Source organism: Thermobia domestica, chromosome 2 (genome assembly GCF_964235325.1).
Source record: "Thermobia domestica chromosome 2, izTheDome1.hap1.1, whole genome shotgun sequence".
Classification (NCBI taxonomy): Eukaryota; Metazoa; Arthropoda; class Insecta; order Zygentoma; family Lepismatidae; genus Thermobia; species Thermobia domestica.
Genome location: NC_137455.1, coordinates 81,161,321 through 81,185,738, shown reverse-complemented (window position 1 = coordinate 81,185,738; position 24,418 = coordinate 81,161,321). Strand labels below are relative to the sequence as shown.

Sequence of the window (24,418 nt, the reverse complement as noted above, 5' to 3'; positions counted from 1 at the left end):
TAATATCTGGTACAGCACAGAGTATCAAGAATGCTATCTGCGACTTTTTGACTGACAAAAACATTGACACGTCAAAACTTCTTGCAATTGGGTGTGACGGTACCGCTGTGAATACTGGAAACGTTGGGAGTGTTATTTCTTTACTGGAGAAGGAACTTGGAAGATCTCTGCAGTGGGTATTATGTCAGCTGCATTCTAATGAACTGCCCCTAAGGCATATTCTAGAGCATTTAGATGGCGCAACAGTGAATCCTCAAAAATTCTCAGGAACTATAGGGAAAAAATTAAGCAATTCTGAGGATTCACTAATCGTTAATTTTCAAGCGATTGAAGGAAATTTCCCGGTCATGGAAGAAAAAGACATCAGAAACCTTAGTACAGACCAAAGATATATGCGGGATATTTGCAAAGCAATCTCTGCTGCTGAGATGCTCACCTAGTCTTGCACCAAGTCCTGGAAAATTATCCCATGCAAGATGGATCACTACTGCCAACAGAGGGCTTAGAGTGTGTATTAGCACTACTGACCCATCTTCGAACTTGAAGAAACTGGTTACATTCATCATGAAAGTGTATGCTTCGATGTGCTTTTACATTAAATGTAACCCTACTATCAAGGATGCTTCTGTGAACTTACATCGTACTTAGCCTTTTCACGGTACTTAAGCAATGAGCTCAAGCTCATTGTAAATAGGACAATTCAGCGCAATGGTTTCTTCGCGCATGCGGAAAATTTACTGGTATCTATGCTCACCGATGATCGAAAGCATATTCGAGAACTAGCTATGTGTAAAACCCTTAAGCAAGGTCAAGACTCCCAAACCAAAGACCTCCTGTACGCAAGTTCAGTATTCAAGCAATACACTTTAGTGCTCAGAATTACATTGGCCTAATCAACTGGCAGGAACTGGAAGTAACCGAGCCACCCCTGACGAGACATTTGTCGGAGGAGTATCTACAGAAATGTGTAACAGAAGATTCATATGTCCTTCCAGCTGTTTTCCACTTGCTATGTCATACACAAGCAGTCGAGAGGTGCGTTAAAACTATTACCGAAGGATCGTCTGAAGTGTGTGATGTCTTCGCACGAGATGGATTTATCAGAGCAAGACTTTTGGATATGTCAATTATGCCATATTCGAAACAAAATCTGAATACAAACCAACGAGTTAAAGAGAGAATTTCCGAAAAAAAAAAAGGTGGATGTGATGGGAAGGTGGGCGGAACTCTACATGCAGCCACCTCCTTGAGGTGAGTTCTGGGTTATTCTAGGAACCAGCAAAGAGCTGCATATCAAAAAATAATTTCAATTCAAAATTGTTAAATTTTCATAATGTATCTTAATATTATTCTTATGTATTTTTATACTGTGAAACTGCATTGTAAAACTTGTTTGACGTAATGAAGATGAAGGAAAAATAGTTTTAAAAATCATCGAAATTATACTAGTTACGCAGTAGGTTTGACATCTAGTAGGATATTGTTTGACAGTTCTTGAAAATTGTAAGTGTCATGGCAGTTCTTGAAAATTTTGAGATTTGCCGTATAAATTTCAGAATTTTAAGGCCTCTGCAAGTAATAAGATAAAGCTCGAAAATTAATTTAAAACCGTAGGTGTTATGGTAGTAAACATAACTCTTTCTTAAGCTAGTGTGAAGTGATTTGGTGGATTTTAAAACTTTTATAAATTTTAAGTGAAATTACGAGATTTAACATAAAAACTGCAAAATTTCAGACCCTTGCGAGAAATGAAGATGCAAATTATTTTAAAAATCATGAATGGTGTAGTCAATCTAATCATTACGCATCTCTAGTCACCTTGTTCGATTTCATTGGGCAGATTTAAAAATATTTTAATATTTTCAAAAAATTCAAATTTTCATAAAAAAATTGCAAACATTTATGGCTCTTGCGGGGAATGAACATGAAGTACCAAAATTATGAAAAAAACACAAATGTTATACTACAGCCATTCCATTCTTACGGACGGGACATTCTGGTCTATAATTCTGCGAGACATTTAATAAAAATTGTTGATAGTTGTTAAAATGTACAGTCACAATAACTCGGAGTAATCACCAAAGACATTTTGCAGCTACAGCCATATTATTATTAATAACGAGAATATTTTACCACATTTATAATGATCAGTAATTAATCTTACGGACGGGACATTTTTATGACATACGTTTTGTTACGCAGTGATTTTAGCTTAATTTTCTGCGAGTTGTAAAATCGTAGTAGGCTAGTTTTTTTTTTTTTTTTTTTAATGATTTGTGGAGCATGTTTTCCTACATACTGGCCTACGTTTAACTGAAGAAACTACTTTTACTAAATTGTAAAAAAAGATAAACTAATCTTACGGACTGGAAAAAAAATATCTTACGGACGGGACTAAAGAATTGAATGCATAAAAAGTCTCCTTTAACGTGCTCTTTATTGCATTTATCTTAACTGTTACCCTAAAAGTAAGTAAAACTACACTTAATAATTCCAAAATTAAACTACAGAATGATATTATACAGTCGAAACGTCTTACAAAATTGCGTCACATCATTTACATGTGACATTGCATTTGCAGTAACTCTGCAACTTTTAATGTTCTAATGTCACCCTGCTTAACATGTTGTACAATTTCACCTTCTTCAGAGTCCAAATAAGCATCACTAACCCTCATCCGCTCTGTTTAAAGGTGGTCGTCAATAGAGTCTGAATCTGATTATTCTTCCTTGCTGTGCTTCCACACAGTGCACTGATGTTTTTTACAGTGAACAGTTCTCCCGGTGTCAATGTGGCCTTCAGCAGGGCGAAAGTAATGTCGAGACTGAAGTTGCGGAGTAGAATAAACATTAACCCACCTTTGTTCTAATATTTTCCGGTGTTCACCCACTGTTTCGTCACCAACAAAAAAAGAGTTGAATTCCTTGAGGTTTACAAAGTCCACTGCAACATTTGTAAAAATTTCTTGCTGTGGAAACATCCATTTCCCAGTCCTTACTACTTCCGAGACCATTCTCCTCAATGTGACATTTATCCTGCGGCCGTTCCTTTCCCGTGTGAGGTTGCAAAAACTCCATTCACCAGTTACATGTTTTGACTTTGTACTTGTTTCATTCTTGAAATAGGTTACTTGTTTCACTGAACAAGTAAACCTTCAACAATGACAATATATAAAATTAACAAATCTGTACGATCGGCTTTGAAGGTTCTTCTGTGGGAAAGTTTGAACTCTCTTGGTCAAATTTTGTAAGGGCAATTTTGATCTTTCGTAGACACAATAAAGTACATGAGAAAGATAGAGAGATTCTTCTGTCATCTATTAGTAAAAGCAACTGGTTTCAAGTCATTGTATTGCATTTGGTTTCTGAAGTTTGGAAGTGAAGGCACTAAAAGTAAAAGCCAAACCTCTTGCGGCAAATATAAATGCAATTAAACAACAATTCTATTAGTGCCGGGTAGCCGGGAAGGGACACATCAAATCTTACGGACGGGACACAATTTCAAAAGCCTTTTATTTGTTAAGAACGACCAACTAGTTGATTAAACTTCGTGTATAAATTGATATTAGGTTATTTGCTTTGTTTACGTGTTTTCAGAATGATATTATTATTTTATAATATGTAAAATGAAGTTTCTTGCTTCTTTTCTAACGAACGAGACATTAAATGCAGAGACAAGTTCGAAGTTATTTCCAAGAGAATTACAAGCCTTTATCTTGCAAACAACATTGTTTGGCAATAGAACACAGAATGACTGTTTCCCTCCAAAATTGGCCGTTTCAAGTTCAGTTACATGACTGAATAACAGTGTCGCAAACTAACGTCCCCTACATGTCTCAGAAGAAGCTCGTCTGGCTCAGTGTTGGGTAAGTTACTTGTAAAAATGTAACGCGTTAGTAACACGTTACTTGCTCCCAAAAAGTAACTGTTACTTTACTTCGAAAGTAACGCATTACTAACGCGTTACTTTTAGGTCCGAAACTTTAAAAATGTGAAAAAATTATGACTTCAAATTTCCGTACTACTATTACTACCGCTATTATTATTATTATTATTATTATTATTATTATTATTATTATTATTATTATTATTATTATTATTATTATTATTATTATTATTATTATTATTATTGCACGTTCTGAATCGCTTTACGTAAATGCAACAACAAATTCTAACTTGATATATGAACATTTCCATATAATGTAACATTGATAAAATGCCAGACTGCGTTACTCGTAAGGATGGACACGAGCGAGTTCGAGCGAGTTTTCTTTGACCCTCGATTCGACTAGAAACAGACATCTTTGAGCTCGACTCGAAAAATTTCCTCCAACTCGACTCGAATTGGGGTCGAGTTTCGAGTCGACTCGAGCCAAATCCGCTGTGTAGTTTCGGGTACATTCTTCAAGTATATTACATAGACAGTATAATTATTATCAATGACACTACTACTACTACAACTTATATTATTATTATTATTATTATTATTATTATTATTATTATTATTATTATTATTATTATTATTATTATTATTATTATTATAACAACACTGTATATAAAAAGAAAGATAGGCGGTTTGTGTTTGAATACTAAAAAAACTAGTTGATTGCCAACCTCGGTAGTGGTGAAGTCTAGGAGTCAAGAAAATTGTTCAAGAGCTTCTGAATTTGGGTTTAGAGTCTAGGTTGAGTATTCGGGCTCGAGCCAAACACTGTTAAAAGTTAGAGGGCACTGGCCAAATATCTTCAAAACTGCTTGGCCCGGGTTTAGAATTGTCAACGACTCGAGCAGCTCGGCTCACCGCTCATTCACTATCGACCCGAACTGTGAAGTGAGCCAAGCCAACAGCTCACCCAACCGACTCGGCTAGAGCCCTCAGTTCAGTTGAGCCGAACCGAGCAAATGGTTCATCCCTACCAAGCCAGCTCGAGCCGGTGGTTCACCCCAAGTGAGCCGGCTCGAGCCATCTTCTCAGTTGAACCGAGCCGAGCTGAGCTTGTTATAAAAAAATCTCTTGTGGTCTCGCTATCAAGACGAGACGAGATGCGAGCCGTGCCCCCTCTCGTGAGCAACAATAAAAGTATTCCATATTACTGTTTAGCTTACATTTCTCATGGCTTTCGTTTTCCAGTGTAATCAGGCCATGATTTCAAGACGACTTAAAACGAACGAGCCATTTACCAAACTCGACTGGACTCGAAACTTGACGCGAAAAACTGAAACGGCTCGGAACTCGACTCGAGGATATTACCCTTGACTTGACTCGAAACCCGAGTCGAGTTTTAGCTTGACTCGTGCTCATTCCTATACGTTAGAAAAAATGGTTGCTTATCATTATTCTGTTAAACTAGTTATATAATAATAACAATGTTATGTAAAATTAAAAATAAAGAATATAGAGAAACATTACACTACTCTACGAGGTATAATCAACGGGACTCTAGGATAAGCAAACTGATCTGAAAGAACTCCAATATTACATACCATCAGCAAACTATTTTCTAGTAATAAAGTAGGCCTGCTCATCAGAACACAGTTTATTCATATTAACACCTTACTGTAAATTGTTAATTATGGTCCTAGTTGTTGATAAATATTTTCCGCCGGGGCACTTCAGACACTTTACTTTTAAATTCTGTCCACCATTATTCTCAGCTCTTAAGAAAATTGTATTCTTTCAAATATTCGAACGGTAAAATATTTTCGTTCTCCATCTTTATAAAAACAACACCAATCAAAGTAAAATAGACTACCGGTATCATTGCACTCCTAGTTCACTCACTGAATGTATTGATTTGCAGCTGTCAAATTCTACGACAAAATCTTCCAGGTGTTTGCAATCAGTACACATGATTTCCCTAAGGCTGTCCTCATCTTCAAAAAACAGCAAGTGGTACTACCAACTTATCTGTTTCTCTGTGTGTCTGTGACTGTCGGTCACTGACATGCGTAGTTCATGCTCGATTGTGTTATTCTGACAAATTCACTTACAGGAAAGAAATATTTGTTTTCGAAAAAATATATACATATATTGTAGTTACTCATCCGAAATGTAACTCGAAAAAAGTAACGCAAACTAGGTACGTTACTTAAAAATTTGTAACGCGTTACCGTTACAGTTACTTTGGAAAAAACGTAACGCGTTACTAGGAAACGTTACTTAAAAAGTAACGCGTTACTTGCGTTACGTTACTTCCCAACACTGGTCAGGCTTCATGTTAAGTTAGACGGTGTAATATTCAGAAAACAAATAAAATAAGCTGATTTTTGTTCTATTTCAATAATTAGAATATTTATCGCTCTTATCAGGTACTTTTCAAATTAATACAAACAAAATTAAAATTTCACTCAAATGTTTACTTTGGCGCGGAATGGCTGACTATTCAATACACAACTTTTGATACCTAGTGTTATTTAATTGGGCAACTTTGATTTTTTCGCTCCACCCTAATATATATACGTGGTGTGATTGGAAAGTTATAAGACAGTTGGCAACACTGCTCAAGAGTAGATATAATCGCCCGTTAGCATGGAAGCGGTGGCTTGGTGTGTCCTTGAGACATGTTGAAACATGCTCCGAGATATCTTTATTCATGTGGTGTAGCAACCAGTTGAGTGCGGGCGTGTGTCTTGGCGGATTTTAAAATGCGCAAAATGGATGAAAAATTGGAACAACGCGTTTGTGTGAAATTTTATTTTAAAACTGGGAAATCTACTTCGGAGACTCACGAACTCTTAAAAACAGCTTTTGGAGACAAATGTCTGAGCCAGTCAAATGTGTTTATCTGGTTTCACAGATTCAAAGATGGCCATGAGTCAGAGACCCCCGGTCTGGCCGGCCTTAAACATCAAAAACTAACGAAAACATTGCGAAAGTTTGCGACTTAGTGCGCTCGAACCGTAGACTTACAATTAGGGAGATGGCTGAAGACCTGAATTTAAATTTATATGTGGTTCAGTCAATTTTAACTGATGATTTGAACACGCGTTGAGTGTCCGCGTAATTCATCCCAAAAGTGTTGCCACACGAGCAGAAACAACACAGACTTGAAGTGTCCCAAGAACTGTTTAATCGAGCCGAAATGGACTCGGATTTTTTGAATAGGGTAATAACAGGTGATGAATCATGGGTTTATGGGTATGACCCAGAAACAAAGGCCCAATCTTCTCAGTGGGAGAGCCCAGATTCACCAAGACCAAAGAAAGCGCGACAAAGTCGCTCGAATGTGAAGACAATGTTGGTGGGTTTTGCGATTCTAAGGGTATTGTGCATCATGAATTTGTCCCTAGGGGGCAGACAGTGAACCAGGAATACTACAAAACTGTCCTTCGGCGTCTGCGCGAAAATGTGCGGCTGAAATGGCCTGCCCTCTGGAAAGAAAACAATTGGATTTTCCATCACGACAATGCCCCAGCGCATTGTGCGTTCTCGATCCAGGAATTTTTGGGCAAATTCAACATTCCTGTGCTTCCACAATCCCCGCATTCACCAGATTTGACCCCGGCCGACTTCTACCTCTTTCCTAAATTAAAATTGTCATTGAAAGGGAAGAGATTTAACTCAATTGAGGACATTCATGCAAATACGAAGAGAGTGCTTCACGCCATCATGGAAAATAATTTTCAGGATTGCTGCCAGAAGTGAAAACACCGTTGTAATCGGTGTGTTCATTCAGTAGGGGACTACTTTGAAGGAGATCCATCACAATAGCCTGTAAGTATTGCCATTTTTAAATTACAAGCCCAGTCTTAAAACTTTCCAATCATACCTCGTATATATATATCCCAATATACGATATTCTATATCAATATAGAGATAGATATTTATTAAATTATGTTCCGTTACATTCAGCTGTTCGAAAATATTTCGGGTATGTCTAGCGAAGCGTTAATCTTCCGGATTTTGTGTCAATCAAGTCTTTAACTTTTTATCACCAACTGTCATGTCTCTAACTGTCATGTCAGGGGTTCTGAGATATGGTTATCTTATTATAATAATTGCAACTCTACAGTTTTTCTTTCTCATCTCTTTTCTTCCTTTCTAGAAAAATATAAACGATACGTTGAAGCGCCGATTTAATTATTTTAAATAAAAAAAGTCTAAATACCAAATTTCAATTCTCTAACCTTAAGGAATTTCAAGACAGCTTCCATATTATAATAATATTTCAACTCGCATTTCCTCCTTTCAACGTCGAATTTCCAAAACTTCTTCGTAAGTGGTACTTTGGGTCACAAATTCTATGTACTGTCGTAATTAAAAGTTTAAAGTTTCTAAGTTAAAGCAATTTGATCTATACGTTGATCAGTCAGTCGATATATGTACTGTACCACTGGCGCCCAGGCAGAATTGAATACGGCACAACGTATCTGGAAATTTTCTGAACAGCACGTTCTCAGGAATTAGGTCAACTTTTAAATTACGCTCGACATCAATGCGCCTCTGGATTGTGATTTATTTTGTAAAATCGACCTTTTACATAGCTTTGTAAAACATAATTGAGTGGCGGAAAATCTGGTTATTGTCGAGGCCATAGCCATTTCCAAACGATTGTGTTTCGAAAATAACTGAATTTCAGTCGTGTTGGCGCGAGAAATGAAACAAGATCTTCCCCATCCGCGTCACATAAATTCATCATTTCCAATTTCATTGACAGTGGCAAAATTGACGGAGATCTTAATGGAGTGTTTAAACTACAAATTTCTAAACAAATTGTTGTTGCTATGACTTCATCAATGATTCCCTCTTCTAGTATGCACTGACAATAAACACTTGGTGCTGTATAGAATGTTGGTTCATTTCCAACGTTTGCTATTCACATGCAACACGCATAACCGCAACGAAATAGCTTGATTAGATTGAGTGAAGTTAGACAAAATGAGAATATCAAATGCATATGTATATATGTTTAAAGATACAGGTCTAATAATAATAATAATAATAATAATAATAATAATAATAATAATAATAATAATAATAATAATAATAATAATAATAATAATAGACAAATTGTAATGTTAACAATGGTGTTCGTGCCAGTGGTGATGTTCGCGTTTTCTAAGCATGAGATTCCGAATTGGAACTACATAACTTGTCCTGTAGTACGTATTTGATTTCTTTTATGCGAGTACATTATGTTGTTAATGTCGTAATGGTACTGTAATTCCTTATCCAAAAGATAGAAAAACAACATATGGGAAAGTTTCTCAAAAATATATATTAACACTGAAAACAATTGACAGTAGATACTTATTAAAACTGAATGAGTTTAATTTGTATTTAGAAATACAAGAAATAAACTAAATATTTAACGTAAAAATGTTCATGACTTCTTTGAATTAGACTGGGATATACAATTTGGTCACTTATATCTGCTGATCTAGGGAAGGAAAAGGAAGAGAGTAAAACGATAAATATGGTAACGAAATAGATAGAATCTTCGAAATTGTATTCTAGTTTCAAGAATTAAATTTTTAAGCCGTCAAATTACCACCTTTAATTATTATTATTATTATTATTATTATTATTATTATTATTATTATTATTATTATTATTATTATTATTATTATTATTATACCCTATTATTATAGCTATTGATTTGGAAGAATTAAAAAAATACCTCAAATTATCAAGATTAAAATTTCTACAAGTCTGTTTTGTAATAGCAAACGATTTTAGACTGTCAGCAACTCTAATTCCTAACACAAGCAAGTTAATGTGTGCCACAACTTGTACTGCCTGCCTAATGTCAAGAGATGTCGCTAGTGTAGCAGAAATTTGCAGATTTAAAATTATGAAAACTCAATTGGAAATTTTAAACTCATTTGGTCTTATGCAGAGTTGTTTTGACATCTGATTAACACCATACTACGGGGTTGACTAACGGATAGTTATCAAAATTGTATTCAGAGTCTCTGATTAGGACGTAGTATTTGACGAAGTTAATCATATGTGACTAATTAATCTAGAACAGATGCTAATCTTATCCCACGATTTAGCGTGCGACACAACATTTCGTATTTCGTATTTCATGTATTTTCATTTTTATAGACTACGCATGCGCTCATCTACTTTTCCGTAGTTGCCACATTTATTTTTCTCATCTGATGTATTGGGGTTATAAAGTTAATCATACCCAAATCAACTTTTTACTTGTACTCAAAGTAGACTCTGAATACCAAAAAGTACACCTTCCTTACTGAAGTGCTAGTATGACATTAACTAGACGGTGACTAACTATTGATTAACGAATTTTCTCTGAATACCACCCATTATCTCGAGTTAATAACTTTTTCAAAATAGGATAAACTAAAGTATACAGCGGGGCGACTGCTTGTTGGCATCAACGAATAGTTTTAATAGCTCTTTACAGCACAGAAAACTACCATACTTTCTAAATACCACAAAATCTATTTTTATGTATTTTTTTTTTTTTTTTCATTCGTAGGATATGGAATTTGTAATATATCTAATCACTTCATGGAAGGATTCCCGTTTATCATTTCCAGAAACATTACAGAAGCCCTGGATTGTCCTCACCCAAAAGGAATTCTCTTCTTTATGGATACCTGATGTATGTTATTAGGATAAATGTTTTGTTATTATTATAAGGACACTGACTCAGAAATGTCATTAACTAAAACTTTCTCTTTTTTTTCTTATTTTTTAATAGCTACTTTTTGTAATGAAGGTAAGGCTGATCAACAAGTCATAATTTTGCCAGATTGAAAATATCGACAGATTTGGTAGTAGTTACATGCCTGTCCTTCAACCAAGAATGTAATAAAGTAGTTAACTACTTTAACAGACTTATAACAGAGGGCGCTCCTAATGTTACTACTGAAGATGGTTATGATTATCTTATAATTCTGAAACTAAATCAAATGCAGAAGCCAATGACACGGTCTAATTGAAAATTATTTTACAATAATAGTAAATAAAGTATCATAGAGGCAAAATTTACGGAATCGTTAAAGCCAGTAGCAATCTTAATAGTCCCAAAGTTATAAGGGAAATAAGCATTGTAGCTTATACTGTAGCATATTTAATATTGTTACTATATTCACGTACTCAATATTTATTTTTGGACTAAATTAACTTAAAGATGTTCCAACTGTTTGATTTTAATAAAATAATTGCATTTACATTCTGTAAAGAAGTTAAACCATAAGATAAGGTACTTTTCCGATCTATTTCTTTCTTACAGTGTATTCAAATATACATTGTATGAGTGTAAAAATCATGACTCATCAAAAACTCTAGCTTGTTAGATTTCTTAATAGTAAACAAAACAATAATTACTTTAGAGCTGGGTGGAACTGATTGACAATGACATCACAGAGATTAATATTAATGTGAAATGCGTAAGAGATAAACCGTCCTGAAAGCTTATTAGAAGCGGCAGTCCTGTGTGAAAACAGATCAAACTGATAGTTAGAGAAAATTTTGAAAAAAATCTTGACATTCGAGAGTTTTTCGAATGTTTCTGACTCCACACTAAACTTAACTAAAGAACTCAGAGAATATCTTGAGAAAAAATTGAGAAAAAGAAAATCGATTAAAAATACTTATTTTGAAAAACAACAACTGTAAGATAGGCTTATTATCTTTGTTACTAAGTGGAAGTTTGGCAACACTGTTTCACTATACAGTGTACACAATCTAAACGTAGAAATAACTTTCGATTTTCTCTCTTACAGCTCCATATTTGCAACTCAAAGGAAGTGGAAATCGTGAAGCATCTGAATCATGATGGCTCTGGAAGGCTTTTCAAGGATGGAACCATTCAACTTGATAACAGGTACACCAACAAGATTATGCCCCGTTCGTATTTTAACCCAAGGTAGTGAGATTCATTCCTCACTTCAGTAACCCCATTCGAATTACAAAGTACTTTCAAATAAGAATGAAATGTTGTTTGCTTCTCCCTTCTACACCTCAGATGTTGGTAGAACAATAACTCTGTCAGTCACACATTCCTCTGCAAAAGAGTATTATAAAAAGCGTCAGAAGGTATTTTTAATAGAGTTCTCAGGGAAATACGAAACGATAAGGTTTATATTACTTTTGGAGAATGAAAAAAAATGCTCTCTTATATTTCATAATTAATTTAATTTAGCAAAATTAAGTTAATTTAATTTTGATGACGGGGCAGTTTGTGGTGATTTTCACCAAATAAAGTGAATCTGTGGTACCAGGAGTAAAAGTGAGAGGAAATGCGGGAGGTTCCTCTACTTCAAGAAACTATCTATGGCATTCCTCTACTTCCTAAAAATATTACAATAGGCAAAGGTAGGTACGGGAGACGGCGTGAGGTCATGCGTTCCCCTTCCTTTTCAGATTTACATTTACTGTTGTGTGGAACAATAACCCTATCTGTCAAGGTGCAGAGCATATTTACTTATGATAGTTTTTTGAGGGGATAGGGAAAGCAAGTAAAAGAATTGATACTTCTTTGTCATCATATATAGTTATTAGGATCACACACAGTCCAGGATTTAAGACTGATAAGGCCCTAAGCTATTAAAGGCAATGGGGACCTTTGTAAGTCCTGCGGTGCAACCAGTCCATGCAGATGAGCAAACAAGTGATATTTTAGGGAGCCCACTACCAGAAGGAAGGCAACATTATTTACATCATAGGAATCCACACAACACAAATTACTGTTGCTATATGTAGGTTTTCTTTTCTTTTCTTTATCTTATATTTTGGAAGCGTACACCCAGTCTTTTTTTTTTTTTATATAAACTTTACTTTTCGGGAGCCCCCAAGAAAGCGGGGCTCTAAGCTATAGCTTGTTTAGCTTATACGTCAATGCGGCACTGATCACGTAGGTATTAGGATTATGTTGTTATACATCCGTCCATTCGTCCGTTGTTCTATACCAGCGTTTCCCAACCTTTCTTAACTTGTGGCACACTACGGGTGTAACTTGAATTCTCGCGGCACACATAGATATTGCAAGGATCCCCACATCACAACAGACGCACGTGTCAACTCAACACGTGCTATTATTTATAAACAACATAGCAGACAGCAAGCCAACACGGAAGACCGAGGAACACCGAAAGCAGACGGACCTCACGGAAGGACCCGAGGAGGACAAATAAAAGGAGGACCACCGAGGGACCCAGTATCAGTCGACCAACTGATCGCCTAACCTTTACCTTCCTATGTCGCTGTGGACTAGGAGCACCTCTTCCTTACCCTATGCTGCACTGAGCTAGGGATCCATCTTAAACTTATAATCCAAGCCTAACCAACAACCTGCCAAAGTGTTCTGGAAACTGCCTTGAGTGGAAGGGACACCCGGCAAAACATTTAGTATTCCTTCACTTGGTCATTGAGGAAGAGACATTGAAATTAGAGACACTTGAGGGGATCCTTGCAATATTATTATTTGCAAATATAAAATACCATGGTTTTTTTTTCTGTGATCACTGATCTCCTCACAGAGATGAAAGCTCGATCACTACCCACCCAACACAAGTACATACTGATCATGTGTAAAGAATGTTCCTCGAGGTACATTGGAATGTACATGATAGGTACGTGAATAGAGCAATCATGTGAAATACACATGTAAGGAATAAGGTTACTTCCGCCCAAAAGTACGTGCATGACACATACCGAGGAATGTATCTATTATGTGTATATCACGTACCGTGTATGTACTTGACACATTTACTTGGCATTGGCATGTGCCAGGAATGTACTAGGCATGTCAGTAATGTTCCTTAGGGCAGTGCTATGCAACTGGGGGTGCGAGTACTTAAATACTAAAACCTTAACGCTTCATTTTTATGTTCGAATTTAGAAGCTTGTACCTTTAAAAAAAGCCAAGCAACTAACTCTGAAAATATATGCCCTCCTCCGGCATCTGTGTGGCAATTTAACTATCTATTAAATTACTACAGTAACATTTACGAGCGTTTTTTTTTTTTTTTTTTTTTTGTTAGGGAGGAAGAGACAATATGGGTTCACTAGGAGAGTTAAATTCTATGATAATCGATTTTCATCCTCCTGCCTCTCAGAGGGTTACGCCCTCTCTTTGGCATGCGATTCTTATACACAAAATAGGCGCCAGGAAAGGTAGGTGATGGGCTAGGAGATATTCTTTATTAACTGCTGAGGTGGAACATCTATTAAAGGGGTTGTGAACTCATCATCATTTAATTTTATGTTATCGCTTTACATTTATTTTAATTTATGCTGAAATATATAATACATGGTGCAACAATAACTGTAAGATTAAATAATTATATAGTGCAAAAGGAGAAATATGAAATAAATGCAAACGAAGAAAAGAAAACAAACATGTTTAATCATCAGTGCAACAAAATCAAAAATATAGAGTAGGTGCAACATGTGGCCAATGAAATTATGAGAAGTGAAGATGATAAATGAGATGAAGTGCTAGCACGTCACAAACACAAATGTGTTAATCAGACAGATGAAGGGTTATATCTTCTGTCCCGGGGCGACTCGGGACTAATGAACACAGTGGGAAGCCCTTGTTAATGGTGAGGATCTTCGTGCAATAATGGAAAAAGATGAGGAATGTGATCGGCAATGAAATAAATGTTGTAGATTTCTCGTTCGTCCGGAGTCAAGTGTGTGCTGTTGATATATAGAGATATAAATATGTTTAATGGTGAAAGTATGAACCGGTAGGTGGAGTCTGTGAGAGCATCGCAGTGAAGAACGTCTAAAAAGAGTGGATGACCTGTGTTTATCCGAGAGGTGATATATCTAATACGGAGGTCTGCAAGATGTTCTGTAATTTTCGGAAACGATATATATTCATAGGTGAGCCATGTGGGATATGGTAGCTTAAGGCGATAAGCTAGACGAATAACATGTCTCTCCAGTATGCAGAGCTTTTCGTAATAAGAAGCAGAAGCATTACACCAGGCAGTATGCCCATAAGTTAGGATAGGGCGGAGGAACGCCTTATAGGTGTGAAGCAAGACATCCGCTTTTAAGCCCCAAGTTGTTCCAGTGAGTCGGCGTAAGAGATTCAATCGATTTTTAGCCTTAGCTGTTAGCCTCTTCAGGTGGGCGTTCCAGGTGAGCTTAGAATCGAAGACCACGCCTAAGTAGGTGACAGTGGGTGTAGGATGGATAAGATATCCATCAATAGTGACTCGGAGAAGAGTTGGGTTCCTGTGAACTCTGGAACGTCTTTTAGGTGGTAAGAACACTACTGCTTGTGTTTTTTCTTCGTTGATAGTCAGATGCCACTTCTTACACCAGGTGATGAAATTATTGAGTGTAGTTTGAAGAGCAGTATTAAGTTGATGTACAGTTTTGCCAAGAGCGAGGAATGCCGTATCATCTGCATATTGAAAAGTGAATACATTGTGCGGAGTTGAAGGTATGTCGGAAGCATAAAGTATATACAGTAAGGGGCTAAGTGCTGATCCCTGAGGAACTCCAGTAAACGGAAATACAGGCCAAGAGAGCACATTACCAACAGTGACATAAGCAATACGATTTGTAAGAAAAGAGTGAATGAGCCTCAAATAGCACATGGGAAGGTTGAACGACTGAAGTTTTTGAATTAATCCATAATGCCAAACCTTATCAAAAGCCTTTTCTAAATCCATGAGTATAAGACATGAGGGGAATGCTTTGTTATACTGGTTTGTGATGATAGTGCTAAGGCGAAGCAATTGATCATTTATTGAGAAACGTGGTCTGAAGCCTGCTTGATGAATAGGTAGTTTGTTACGTGCTTCCAGGTATGAATGAAGCCGGCACACGAGAATTTTCTCTAGTAGCTTACTGAACACTGATGTAAGTTGGATTGGTCTATAAGAGCTGACAGAATGTATAGGCTTATTTGGTTTATGAAACATGCAGACTTTTGATACTTTCCATTCCAATGGATAGAGACCAGTTTTAAGAATGAAATTGTATATTGCGACAAGGAGGACCAGCAGCGATTGTGGAGCTTCTTGAATATGACGGTAAGATACGTTATCAATTCCTGGTGCTGTATTCTTTTTCCTCTTTAGTGCCGTTTGAAGTTCAGCAGTGGTGATAGGTGCTGTAAGAGGATGCTCCGGATCAAGGACATGCTCTATGGAAGGCTGCAAAGCAGGGATGCTAGATAGGTTTATCCGTTCCGAACGTGCGGAAGCGGCAGAAGGAGTAAATACAGTCTGTAACTGATTAGCAAAGGCGTTCGCTTTATCTTGATCCGAAAAGAGAGGTGTGCCATGGTCAATGAGAGGGTAGGTAGTTTTGGTGCTCTTTCCAGCAAGTTGATTGAAACGCTTCCAATATCTAGAAGGATGTGCATCCTCAGATAAGTTATTACATGTTTTAATCCAATTCCTACGTTTATATGCATCTAGATAGTTTTTAACCGTGCGTTGCCACTGACGGTGGCGCTGAAGAGACTCACGGTTTCCTGTTCGATAATAGTCGCGAAGATGATGTCGCGCTTTCTGTGCAAGTGCAAGGTAGGTAGGAGGCAATTTCGGTTTATAAGGATGTACTTGATCTTCCGGAATGTGATGCTGAGAGCTGTGTTGTATTGCAGTAGTGATAGTATTGATACAAGAAGCGAGGTCAGTGTCATTGGTAGGTGGTGTTACACTATGAAGTGTATCCTCAATTTCTCTGCGGAATTCAGGCCAATGAGCCTTATCATATCTCAGGACAGAGCGAGGCGCAAGTACAGGACGAGTTGGAAGCCCATGTGTTAATGTTAGTTTTACTGGATGATGGTCACTACCAATAGAGTCGAGCACTTCAAGCTGGCATTTATTGATGAGATTCAGAGATGTAATAACAACATCTGGTGTAGTTTGGCTTATAGGTCTACTGTGCTTAGGAAGAACATGAATATAAAGCTGAAGATGGTCAGTTATATACTCTTGAAATTCATCTTTTTCTCTAGCACTCCTACTATGGATGTTAATATCTGCCATGATAACTATATTGGAAAAGGTAGTCGCTATATATCGGAAATATTCTAACGGTAAAGGTTGGCGTGGTCTAATATAGATTGTGCTGAAATTTATAGTTATTGATGGGAAGTATATGGAACAAAGTAGGTACTCCGGAATATTATCGAAAGCTTGTGGGGTATATGTCCTAATTGGATATTTTGGAGAATGTCCTATTGCGACTCCACCTTGGCCACGAGCCATGTGGTCGTGATAATCGTGACGTAGTAATAGATATCCAGGAATGCGAGCTAATATATTTGGTTTTAATGCGGTTTCGTTGAGAGCAAATACGGTGATATGTTCCTCGAGTAACAGAGCTTCTAACAAACGTCTGTGTTGTAAAAATGATCGTATATTAACAAAGAGGAAATTAATCTCCATAATGAAAAATATATATATCAGTTTATACTGCAGTTTCCAGTGACCCAACATGGAAATGAACATAATTATTGGAATAGGTGGCATGAAGATTTATGTGAAAAATTGATTTTGCGGCAGAAATGATATGTTGGGTAATATGGGCTCTCTGGAATGGAAAGATGTTTTGAAGTACTAAACTGGTAAAGCGGAGAAAATCTTCTACTGTGAGTGGAGGTAATATGGATTGATTAGGTTGAACTGTAGCGTCTGTCGTTTTTAATGGTACAGTTAATTCCGGACGTTCAGGTGTTGGTGCTGGTTTAGCTTTGCAACGGTAGCTGTACGTAGGATGAAGCCCACTACCACATGTGTTGCATTTAGGTGGTCCTTGTAGATTAGGACAAGTTTTGGTGTCATGGAGCCCGGAGCAATAGCCACATTTCGGTTGATTTGGACAGTTTGCTGTAGTGTGGTCATTGTATATCTGACACTTTTCGCAGCGAATCGGTAATGGTCCATTAGTTTTAGACTGTTCAACACGATGTATTCGCTTATATATAGGTGCGCCAAATCGAAGGAGGTAATCAATAGTGTCCTGTCGCTGAGATAGAACGCGTACTAGATATGTCGGACCATTATTATTTCTAATGCGAATGCATTTATCAACTGAAATTCCTTCTTGTTTAAGCTCCTCCTGAATTTCCGCATCTGTTAGATCGGGTGAAACACCTTTAATTACAACAGATAGAAAAGGTGGCTTTCTAGGTGGCGGAGATTGTTTCGGTCTTTTATCCGTTAGCTTAGTAAGTTTAGCGTTCTTACCAAAGATTTCGTAAGAAGCTTTATTGCGTATAGTTATTCCAAAGTTCGGATCTTTCGATTTTAGTATGTAGCCATTTTTGGTTTTAACTATTTGAGCTAGAGTATCTCGGACCCGAGGAACATACTTCATTATTTGAAGAAAGATCATTTTTGGATTCGTGTATTTAGCGTCGTAATCAGTGAGAAGGAAGTGATAAAGTTCGATATTAGCTTGTGATGAAACATTTGGAGACACCGTAGTAGAATTTTGTGGTGGATCGACCTCGATATCCATGGAAGAAAGTGGTGAACGGGACCGTATACGTTTCGCAGACTGAGTGGATTCGTTAGATGGATGCCGATCTTTAGATGCATTAGACAAAGGCTCGTTTCCCCATGAGAAATGGCGGGTGCGAGTGGATGGCCCGCGGTGTGCCGGTTGTGTTAGAGAAGTACTTGGATTAGAATGAATAGTTTGTGGTAAGCCAGTATGTCGTCCGAGTCTCGATTGTCCAAGTGAGTTGCCAGAGTCCGCCATAGTGATGAAATATCCTAGGGCCGAAGCCCAAATGAAGATGAAGATGAAAGAAAGTATGATAAGATGAGGTTCAAAAAGCAAGCTGCCCTCCGAAAGTGAAAACTTTCGTCAATCCTCTGAGTGCAGTACGTGTGCTTTGCTCACAAATGCGTATTGCAACACTTGATCCTCGCTCGCACATTAACTCACACAAGAGAGGTTAGGCCTCTTGATTCAGTATGATGATTTACGAGCGACCGAGCTCTAACCTATAATCTTAGCATTCAACCCTTTGATTTACGGTTATTTGTGATTTCACGTTTATAACAAAGACAAATATTTTTAAGAGAGTGTAGTTTAAATAAATTACTGAAATAAATATTTTTCACAAAGTTTATCCTTTTAAATTATTGTTCAAAGGCCTTTGCCTTTAGTAAGCCTTCTCCGAAATACATGCAAATGAATTGTGCTGCCATCTTTGGAGCTCTTTTAAAATACACATATATGTTTCTCGACAATGAGATCTCAGAAACTACAGGCTCTAGAAAGATGACGTTTTCACTGATCGATTGCAAATTTCATGTAGATTGTCCAGTTCTAATTGAATATTTAAAAAACATGGGCACTATTTCTTTAGTACATTTTTACGGGTACATTGGAAGTGTTGAACTTTCAAAAAAATAAAATAAAACATCACATCCTAATCATTACACATTCCAACACCACACTGTTGTATATAGCGGTTGTATATGTCTCCGGCATTTGTTTCATAGCCAAATAATAATGGAAAAGGAAGGATAACCATTTCTCCAGTCTAAGATGAACTTTTTTGGGGAATGTTTTTCCCAATAAGCACCATATATAACTGACAATAGATTAATTTTGTATGTAATGTATTTGCTTATTACATACTGCATGCAAGAAGAAAGAAAACACTGGTCGTACATGAATTAGAAACTCCAACCGGAAGTAGGCTCATATCTTGCAAACGGTGCGAGATATTCAGAAAAATAATCGAAAAATCCCCCTTTATGATACCCCTTGGCTATTTTTAAATCAATACGTCTTTAACTTGTGTCTGTAAAGAGACATGTACAGATGTTGTAAGGAATGATAAGGCGATATATGCTCATATGCGAATAATGCGCTGTGTAGAGAGCGCAGGTTCAGCTAGTTTCTTGCAAAAATTCTTCAATCGAAGATTTATAATCGCCACTGATTTTCAATTTTGTCGATATTATCTTCAAATTCCACAGAAGGTGAAAGAAGAAGCTAAATCAGTAAAAGATGTTTCACCGGTTTCAAGCTTATTGCCACTGAAAAGCGACATTTCCTGAAGGATGTCTATATTATCAGGCTGAATTTCTTTAAGGAGTTAGTTTATACTTAAACTTACGTCTTCCCGAAAATTTTATTTAACGTCTAGTTTTAACGTACAGGTTTTGAACTAATTCTCTGCTGTGTAACGTCACAATATAACCATCAATGCTAATTTTATGAGGACAATTCTGACAGTGGGGTTTAGAATGTTACAACCTAGAGAACGCATCAAACGTCAGAAAATTGCAAAATGACACACACAATATATTACAATGTGGCTAAACTCAGAAAGTGGCTATAGAAGTGAAAAGCATATGGCTAAAAAGCCACTATTGGCTCTTTGGAAATTATGTGACTAACGACATTCTCAAAATGGCCAGATCTCGTCACAAAGTGGCTAAATTGGCAACCCTAGTCGCAATACGAAGCAACTTACGCACAACCATGCCATGGTACATGGGGTATGTGCCATTCACATTCCTCACATTCCAGTGAAGCATGTAAAAGTACCTTTCAAGTGTCAGAAATTCCTCGAAAGGCACGTACCTAGCGACACGTGCTATGCATATGAAATATACATTTTTCAAGTACCAGGTACGTAAACGGTACATATGGAACTTAAATGGCACGTTCCTAGAATGTACCTGGTTGGGTGGGTAGTTTTCCCCATGCTAATTCATAATGCTTATTTTTTTATTCTAATTTTAAAATAGAAAAAAAAATTGCAATGAAATATAAGACTCAGATTTTTAAAAATACGCTTTCTTTTTCCAAAACATTATCTAACCTTTCACTAAGAACGAAGATCACTAAATAACGAACGAACAAACAAACAAATGTCTTGTACTTTTAACATTACTGTTTTAACCAAAACCGGTGCATATTATTGCAATCACACAGCTTGCGATGCGTCGAAGTCAAAACACGGCTGTTGAACAGTGTTGTTCTGTCATTCACGTGCGAATGAGTGTTCTACGGATGTTCGCTTGACGCGTACCGTACAAGTGCTTCCATTTCTCGGTGTTAGTATGACTCAATTGAAACGTAATATAGCAGCTAACCGTGGAAATGTGTAAGAGCCGAAATGCTGTCTGCTACACAGTAATAGATGTAGAATAATATATTACAATTACAGTAATTTTTTCCATGGTAGAAATTCATAGTACGACAAAAATATACATTTTTCCCCTGTGTCTTGCAATTTGGTTGCTATAGAATTAATAATTTTGTTTCGATATCCTCGCGGCACACCAGCGGTCCATTCGCGGCACACCGGTTGGGAAACACTGTTCTATACGATAACTCTTAAACAGAAGCGAAGGTTTTAATTGCACTTTATGCAATAGATACCTACAACAATTATCTAGGTCGAGGTCGTTAACGGAGTCAAAGGGATACCAGCAACTTTAACGGTGGCCACCTATAGCTCATATTCCATACATATAGCCTAAGCGAATTTTTGAGTTCTGTTATTCCCAATAAGTTGCTAGAACAATTATTTCAATTCAATTATTCTTGAATGGAGTTAATACTTTAACATTTCAACGATAAATGTTGACCTTAACAGTGGTTATCTATGTCATATATTCCATTCTTGTAAGCAAAATTTTGAATTTGTCTTTTTCCAATGGATAGCTAGAGGGATTATTCTGGCTCGTTAATGGAGTCAGTTCGTCAACGTCTTAACGGATATCATTGGCTATCTATACCCCATAAATGTAAGTTTTGCTTGATTTTCTTTACTGTTATGACCAGTTTATTTCAAATACATAGATTATACAAATATGTCTCTTACAATAGTGTTATTACTTAACAGTATAAAGTAGAATAATACAATGGTTAGCCTAAAGTTATCCAATATTCTGGCGCACAACATACCTGCATTTGTTATAGTAGTATTAATGAATGCAGATTATCGTTCAATGTATAAACCTTCGTAATGGACCATCTGCAACCATTTTTGTGTCAATTCATAGATTTCACGTCGATTCCACGTCTTGTCCCTACTGTTTGCACCTCCTACTAGTTGGTGAAGCATTGCGATTTCAGGAAATGCCCCATGGGGTAGTAATCCAAAGAGACAAGCTCAGAACTATATGCCGGGTGTGGGTATAGTTTCCTATCCTCAAAAACTTTTTCTTAAAAAAATTGAAAGATATAAATTAAAATCACTTAATGTTCATTTCAGAGAAATAAAATTTTCCATTGTTTTGAACCCCCTTTGTGTATAAAACTGTTTAATTTTGTGTCCGAGAGCTTATATTCTTTATCTCTTCTCAAAAGTTTCCATGTTTAGTGACATAGTCGTTCTAAATTCTCTTCCCTCATTTGAAATAAATGTTTCACTAATCATTTCGGTATTCTTTTGAATATATCGTAGTACTCTGTTCAAGATCTCACTTTCATCCTTCCATTTGCTTTACCTTCAAACAAACATTCTGAATGCCATACTACAAGTATTTTGTAGATCACTGACTTTCTTCTCTGTTCTATGTTTGTCGGAATCAATCTTCTTTTTTTATTTTATTTTTTTAAAAGGGTAAACACGCAACTTTTTCCGTCATCTCCATATCCCTAAAACTTTGAACTTTTCCTTTCCCATCTTCCAACGATCAAGCCTCTGACCCGTATATTGCAATCATCCAAATCAAGGTCTTAATAAAGCTTTCTTTTTTAACTTTTATCGAAATGCTTTTGAAAGTTAGTCGTCTTCCCTCTCATAAAATGTTTTCTTCGCTTCAGTCTCTTTGCTAAGTTCACCCTCGCTTTTTCCAAAATTTATGGCATAACAAGAGATATCTAAAAAGAAAAAAGAAAAGAAAAGAAAAAAAGAAAAAGAAAAAAGAAAGTGAGACAGATGGTATCTGTTAAATGTTATTATATGAAATAACAATTGTTTTCAACGCTTTTAATATAGTAACTACATAAATTTTGGTCACTCAGTAATTATGATAATATAAAGCGCGCACCCAAATTTCCGATCTACAGAAAATGTTTTGGCAATATTGTAAGGTTCGGTAGCCGCACACACAGTAATCATATGTCTACTACAAGCACACGGTCATAAATAAACAATAGTAAATGTCGTTAAAAGAACACGCCTCCACCCACCCAACGCAAGTACATACTGATCATGTGTAAAGAATGTTCCTCGAGGTACATTGGAATGTACATGATAGGTACGTGAATAGAGCAATCATGTGAAATACACATGTAAGGAATAAGGTTACTTCCGCCCAAAAGTACGTGCATGACACATACCGAGGAATGTATCTATTATGTGTATATCACGTACCGTGTATGTACTTGACACATTTACTTGGCATTGGCATGTGCCAGGAATGTACTAGGCATGTCAGTAATGTTCCTTAGGGCAGTGCTATGCAACTGGGGGTGCGAGTACTTAAATACTAAAACCTTAACGCTTCATTTTTACGTTCGAATTTAGAAGCTTGTACTTTTAAAAAAAGCCAAGCAACTAACTCTGAAAATATATGCCCTTCTCCAGCATCTGTGTAGCAATTTAACTATCTATTAAAATACTACAGTAACATTTACGAACGACCGAGCTCTAACCTATAATCTTAGCATTCAAACCTTTGATTTACGGTTATTTGTAATTTCACGTTTATAACAAAGACAAATATTTTTAAAAGAGTGTAGTTTAAATAAATTACTGAAATAAATATTTTTCACAAAGTTTATCCTTTTAAATTATTGTTCAAAGGCCTTTGCCTTTAGTAAGCCTTCTCCGAAATACATGCAAATGAATTGTGCTGCCATCTTTGGAGCTCTTTTAAAATACACATATATGTTTCTCGACAATGAGATCTCAGAAACTACAGGCTCTAGAAAGATGACGTTTTCACTGATCGATTGCAAATTTCATGTAGATTGTCCAGTTCTAATTGAATATTTAACAAACATGGGCACTATTTCTTTAGTACATTTTTACGGGTACATTGGAAGTGTTGAAATTTCAAAAAAATAAAATAAAACATCACATCCTAATCATTACACATTCCAACACCACACTGTTGTATATAGCGGTTGTATATGTCTCCGGCATTAGTTTCATAGCCAAATAATAATGGAAAAGGAAGGATAACCATTTCTCCAGTCTAAGATGAACTTTTTTGGGGAGTGTTTTTCCCAATAAGCACCATATATAACTGACATTATATTAATTTTGTATGTAATGTATTTGCTTATTACATACTGCATGCAAGAAGAAAGAAAACACTGGTCATACATGAATTAGAAACTCCAACCGGAAGTAGGCTCAAATCTTGCAAACGGTGCGAGATATTCAGAAAAATAATCGAAAAATCTCCCCTTTCTGATACCCCTTGGCTATTTTTTAATCAATACGTCTTTAACTTGTGTCTGTAAAGAGACGTGTACAGATGTTGTAAGGAATGATAAGGCGATTTATGCTCATATGCGAATAATGCGCTGT

At 36.5% G+C, this 24,418-nt stretch overlaps 1 protein-coding gene across 1 annotated transcript in view; it reads left to right on the top strand.

The window, feature by feature from the left end:
* Positions 1-24,418, top strand: part of LOC145679088 (glycine receptor subunit alpha-2-like) — a 150,670-nt gene that overhangs the window by 67,524 nt on the left and 58,728 nt on the right. The window contains exons 3-4 of the mRNA XM_081749683.1: positions 10,448-10,573; positions 11,700-11,800. Of these exons, the coding sequence (XP_081605809.1) occupies positions 10,448-10,573; positions 11,700-11,800 (227 nt within the window). The remainder of the gene's footprint in view (positions 1-10,447; positions 10,574-11,699; positions 11,801-24,418) is intronic.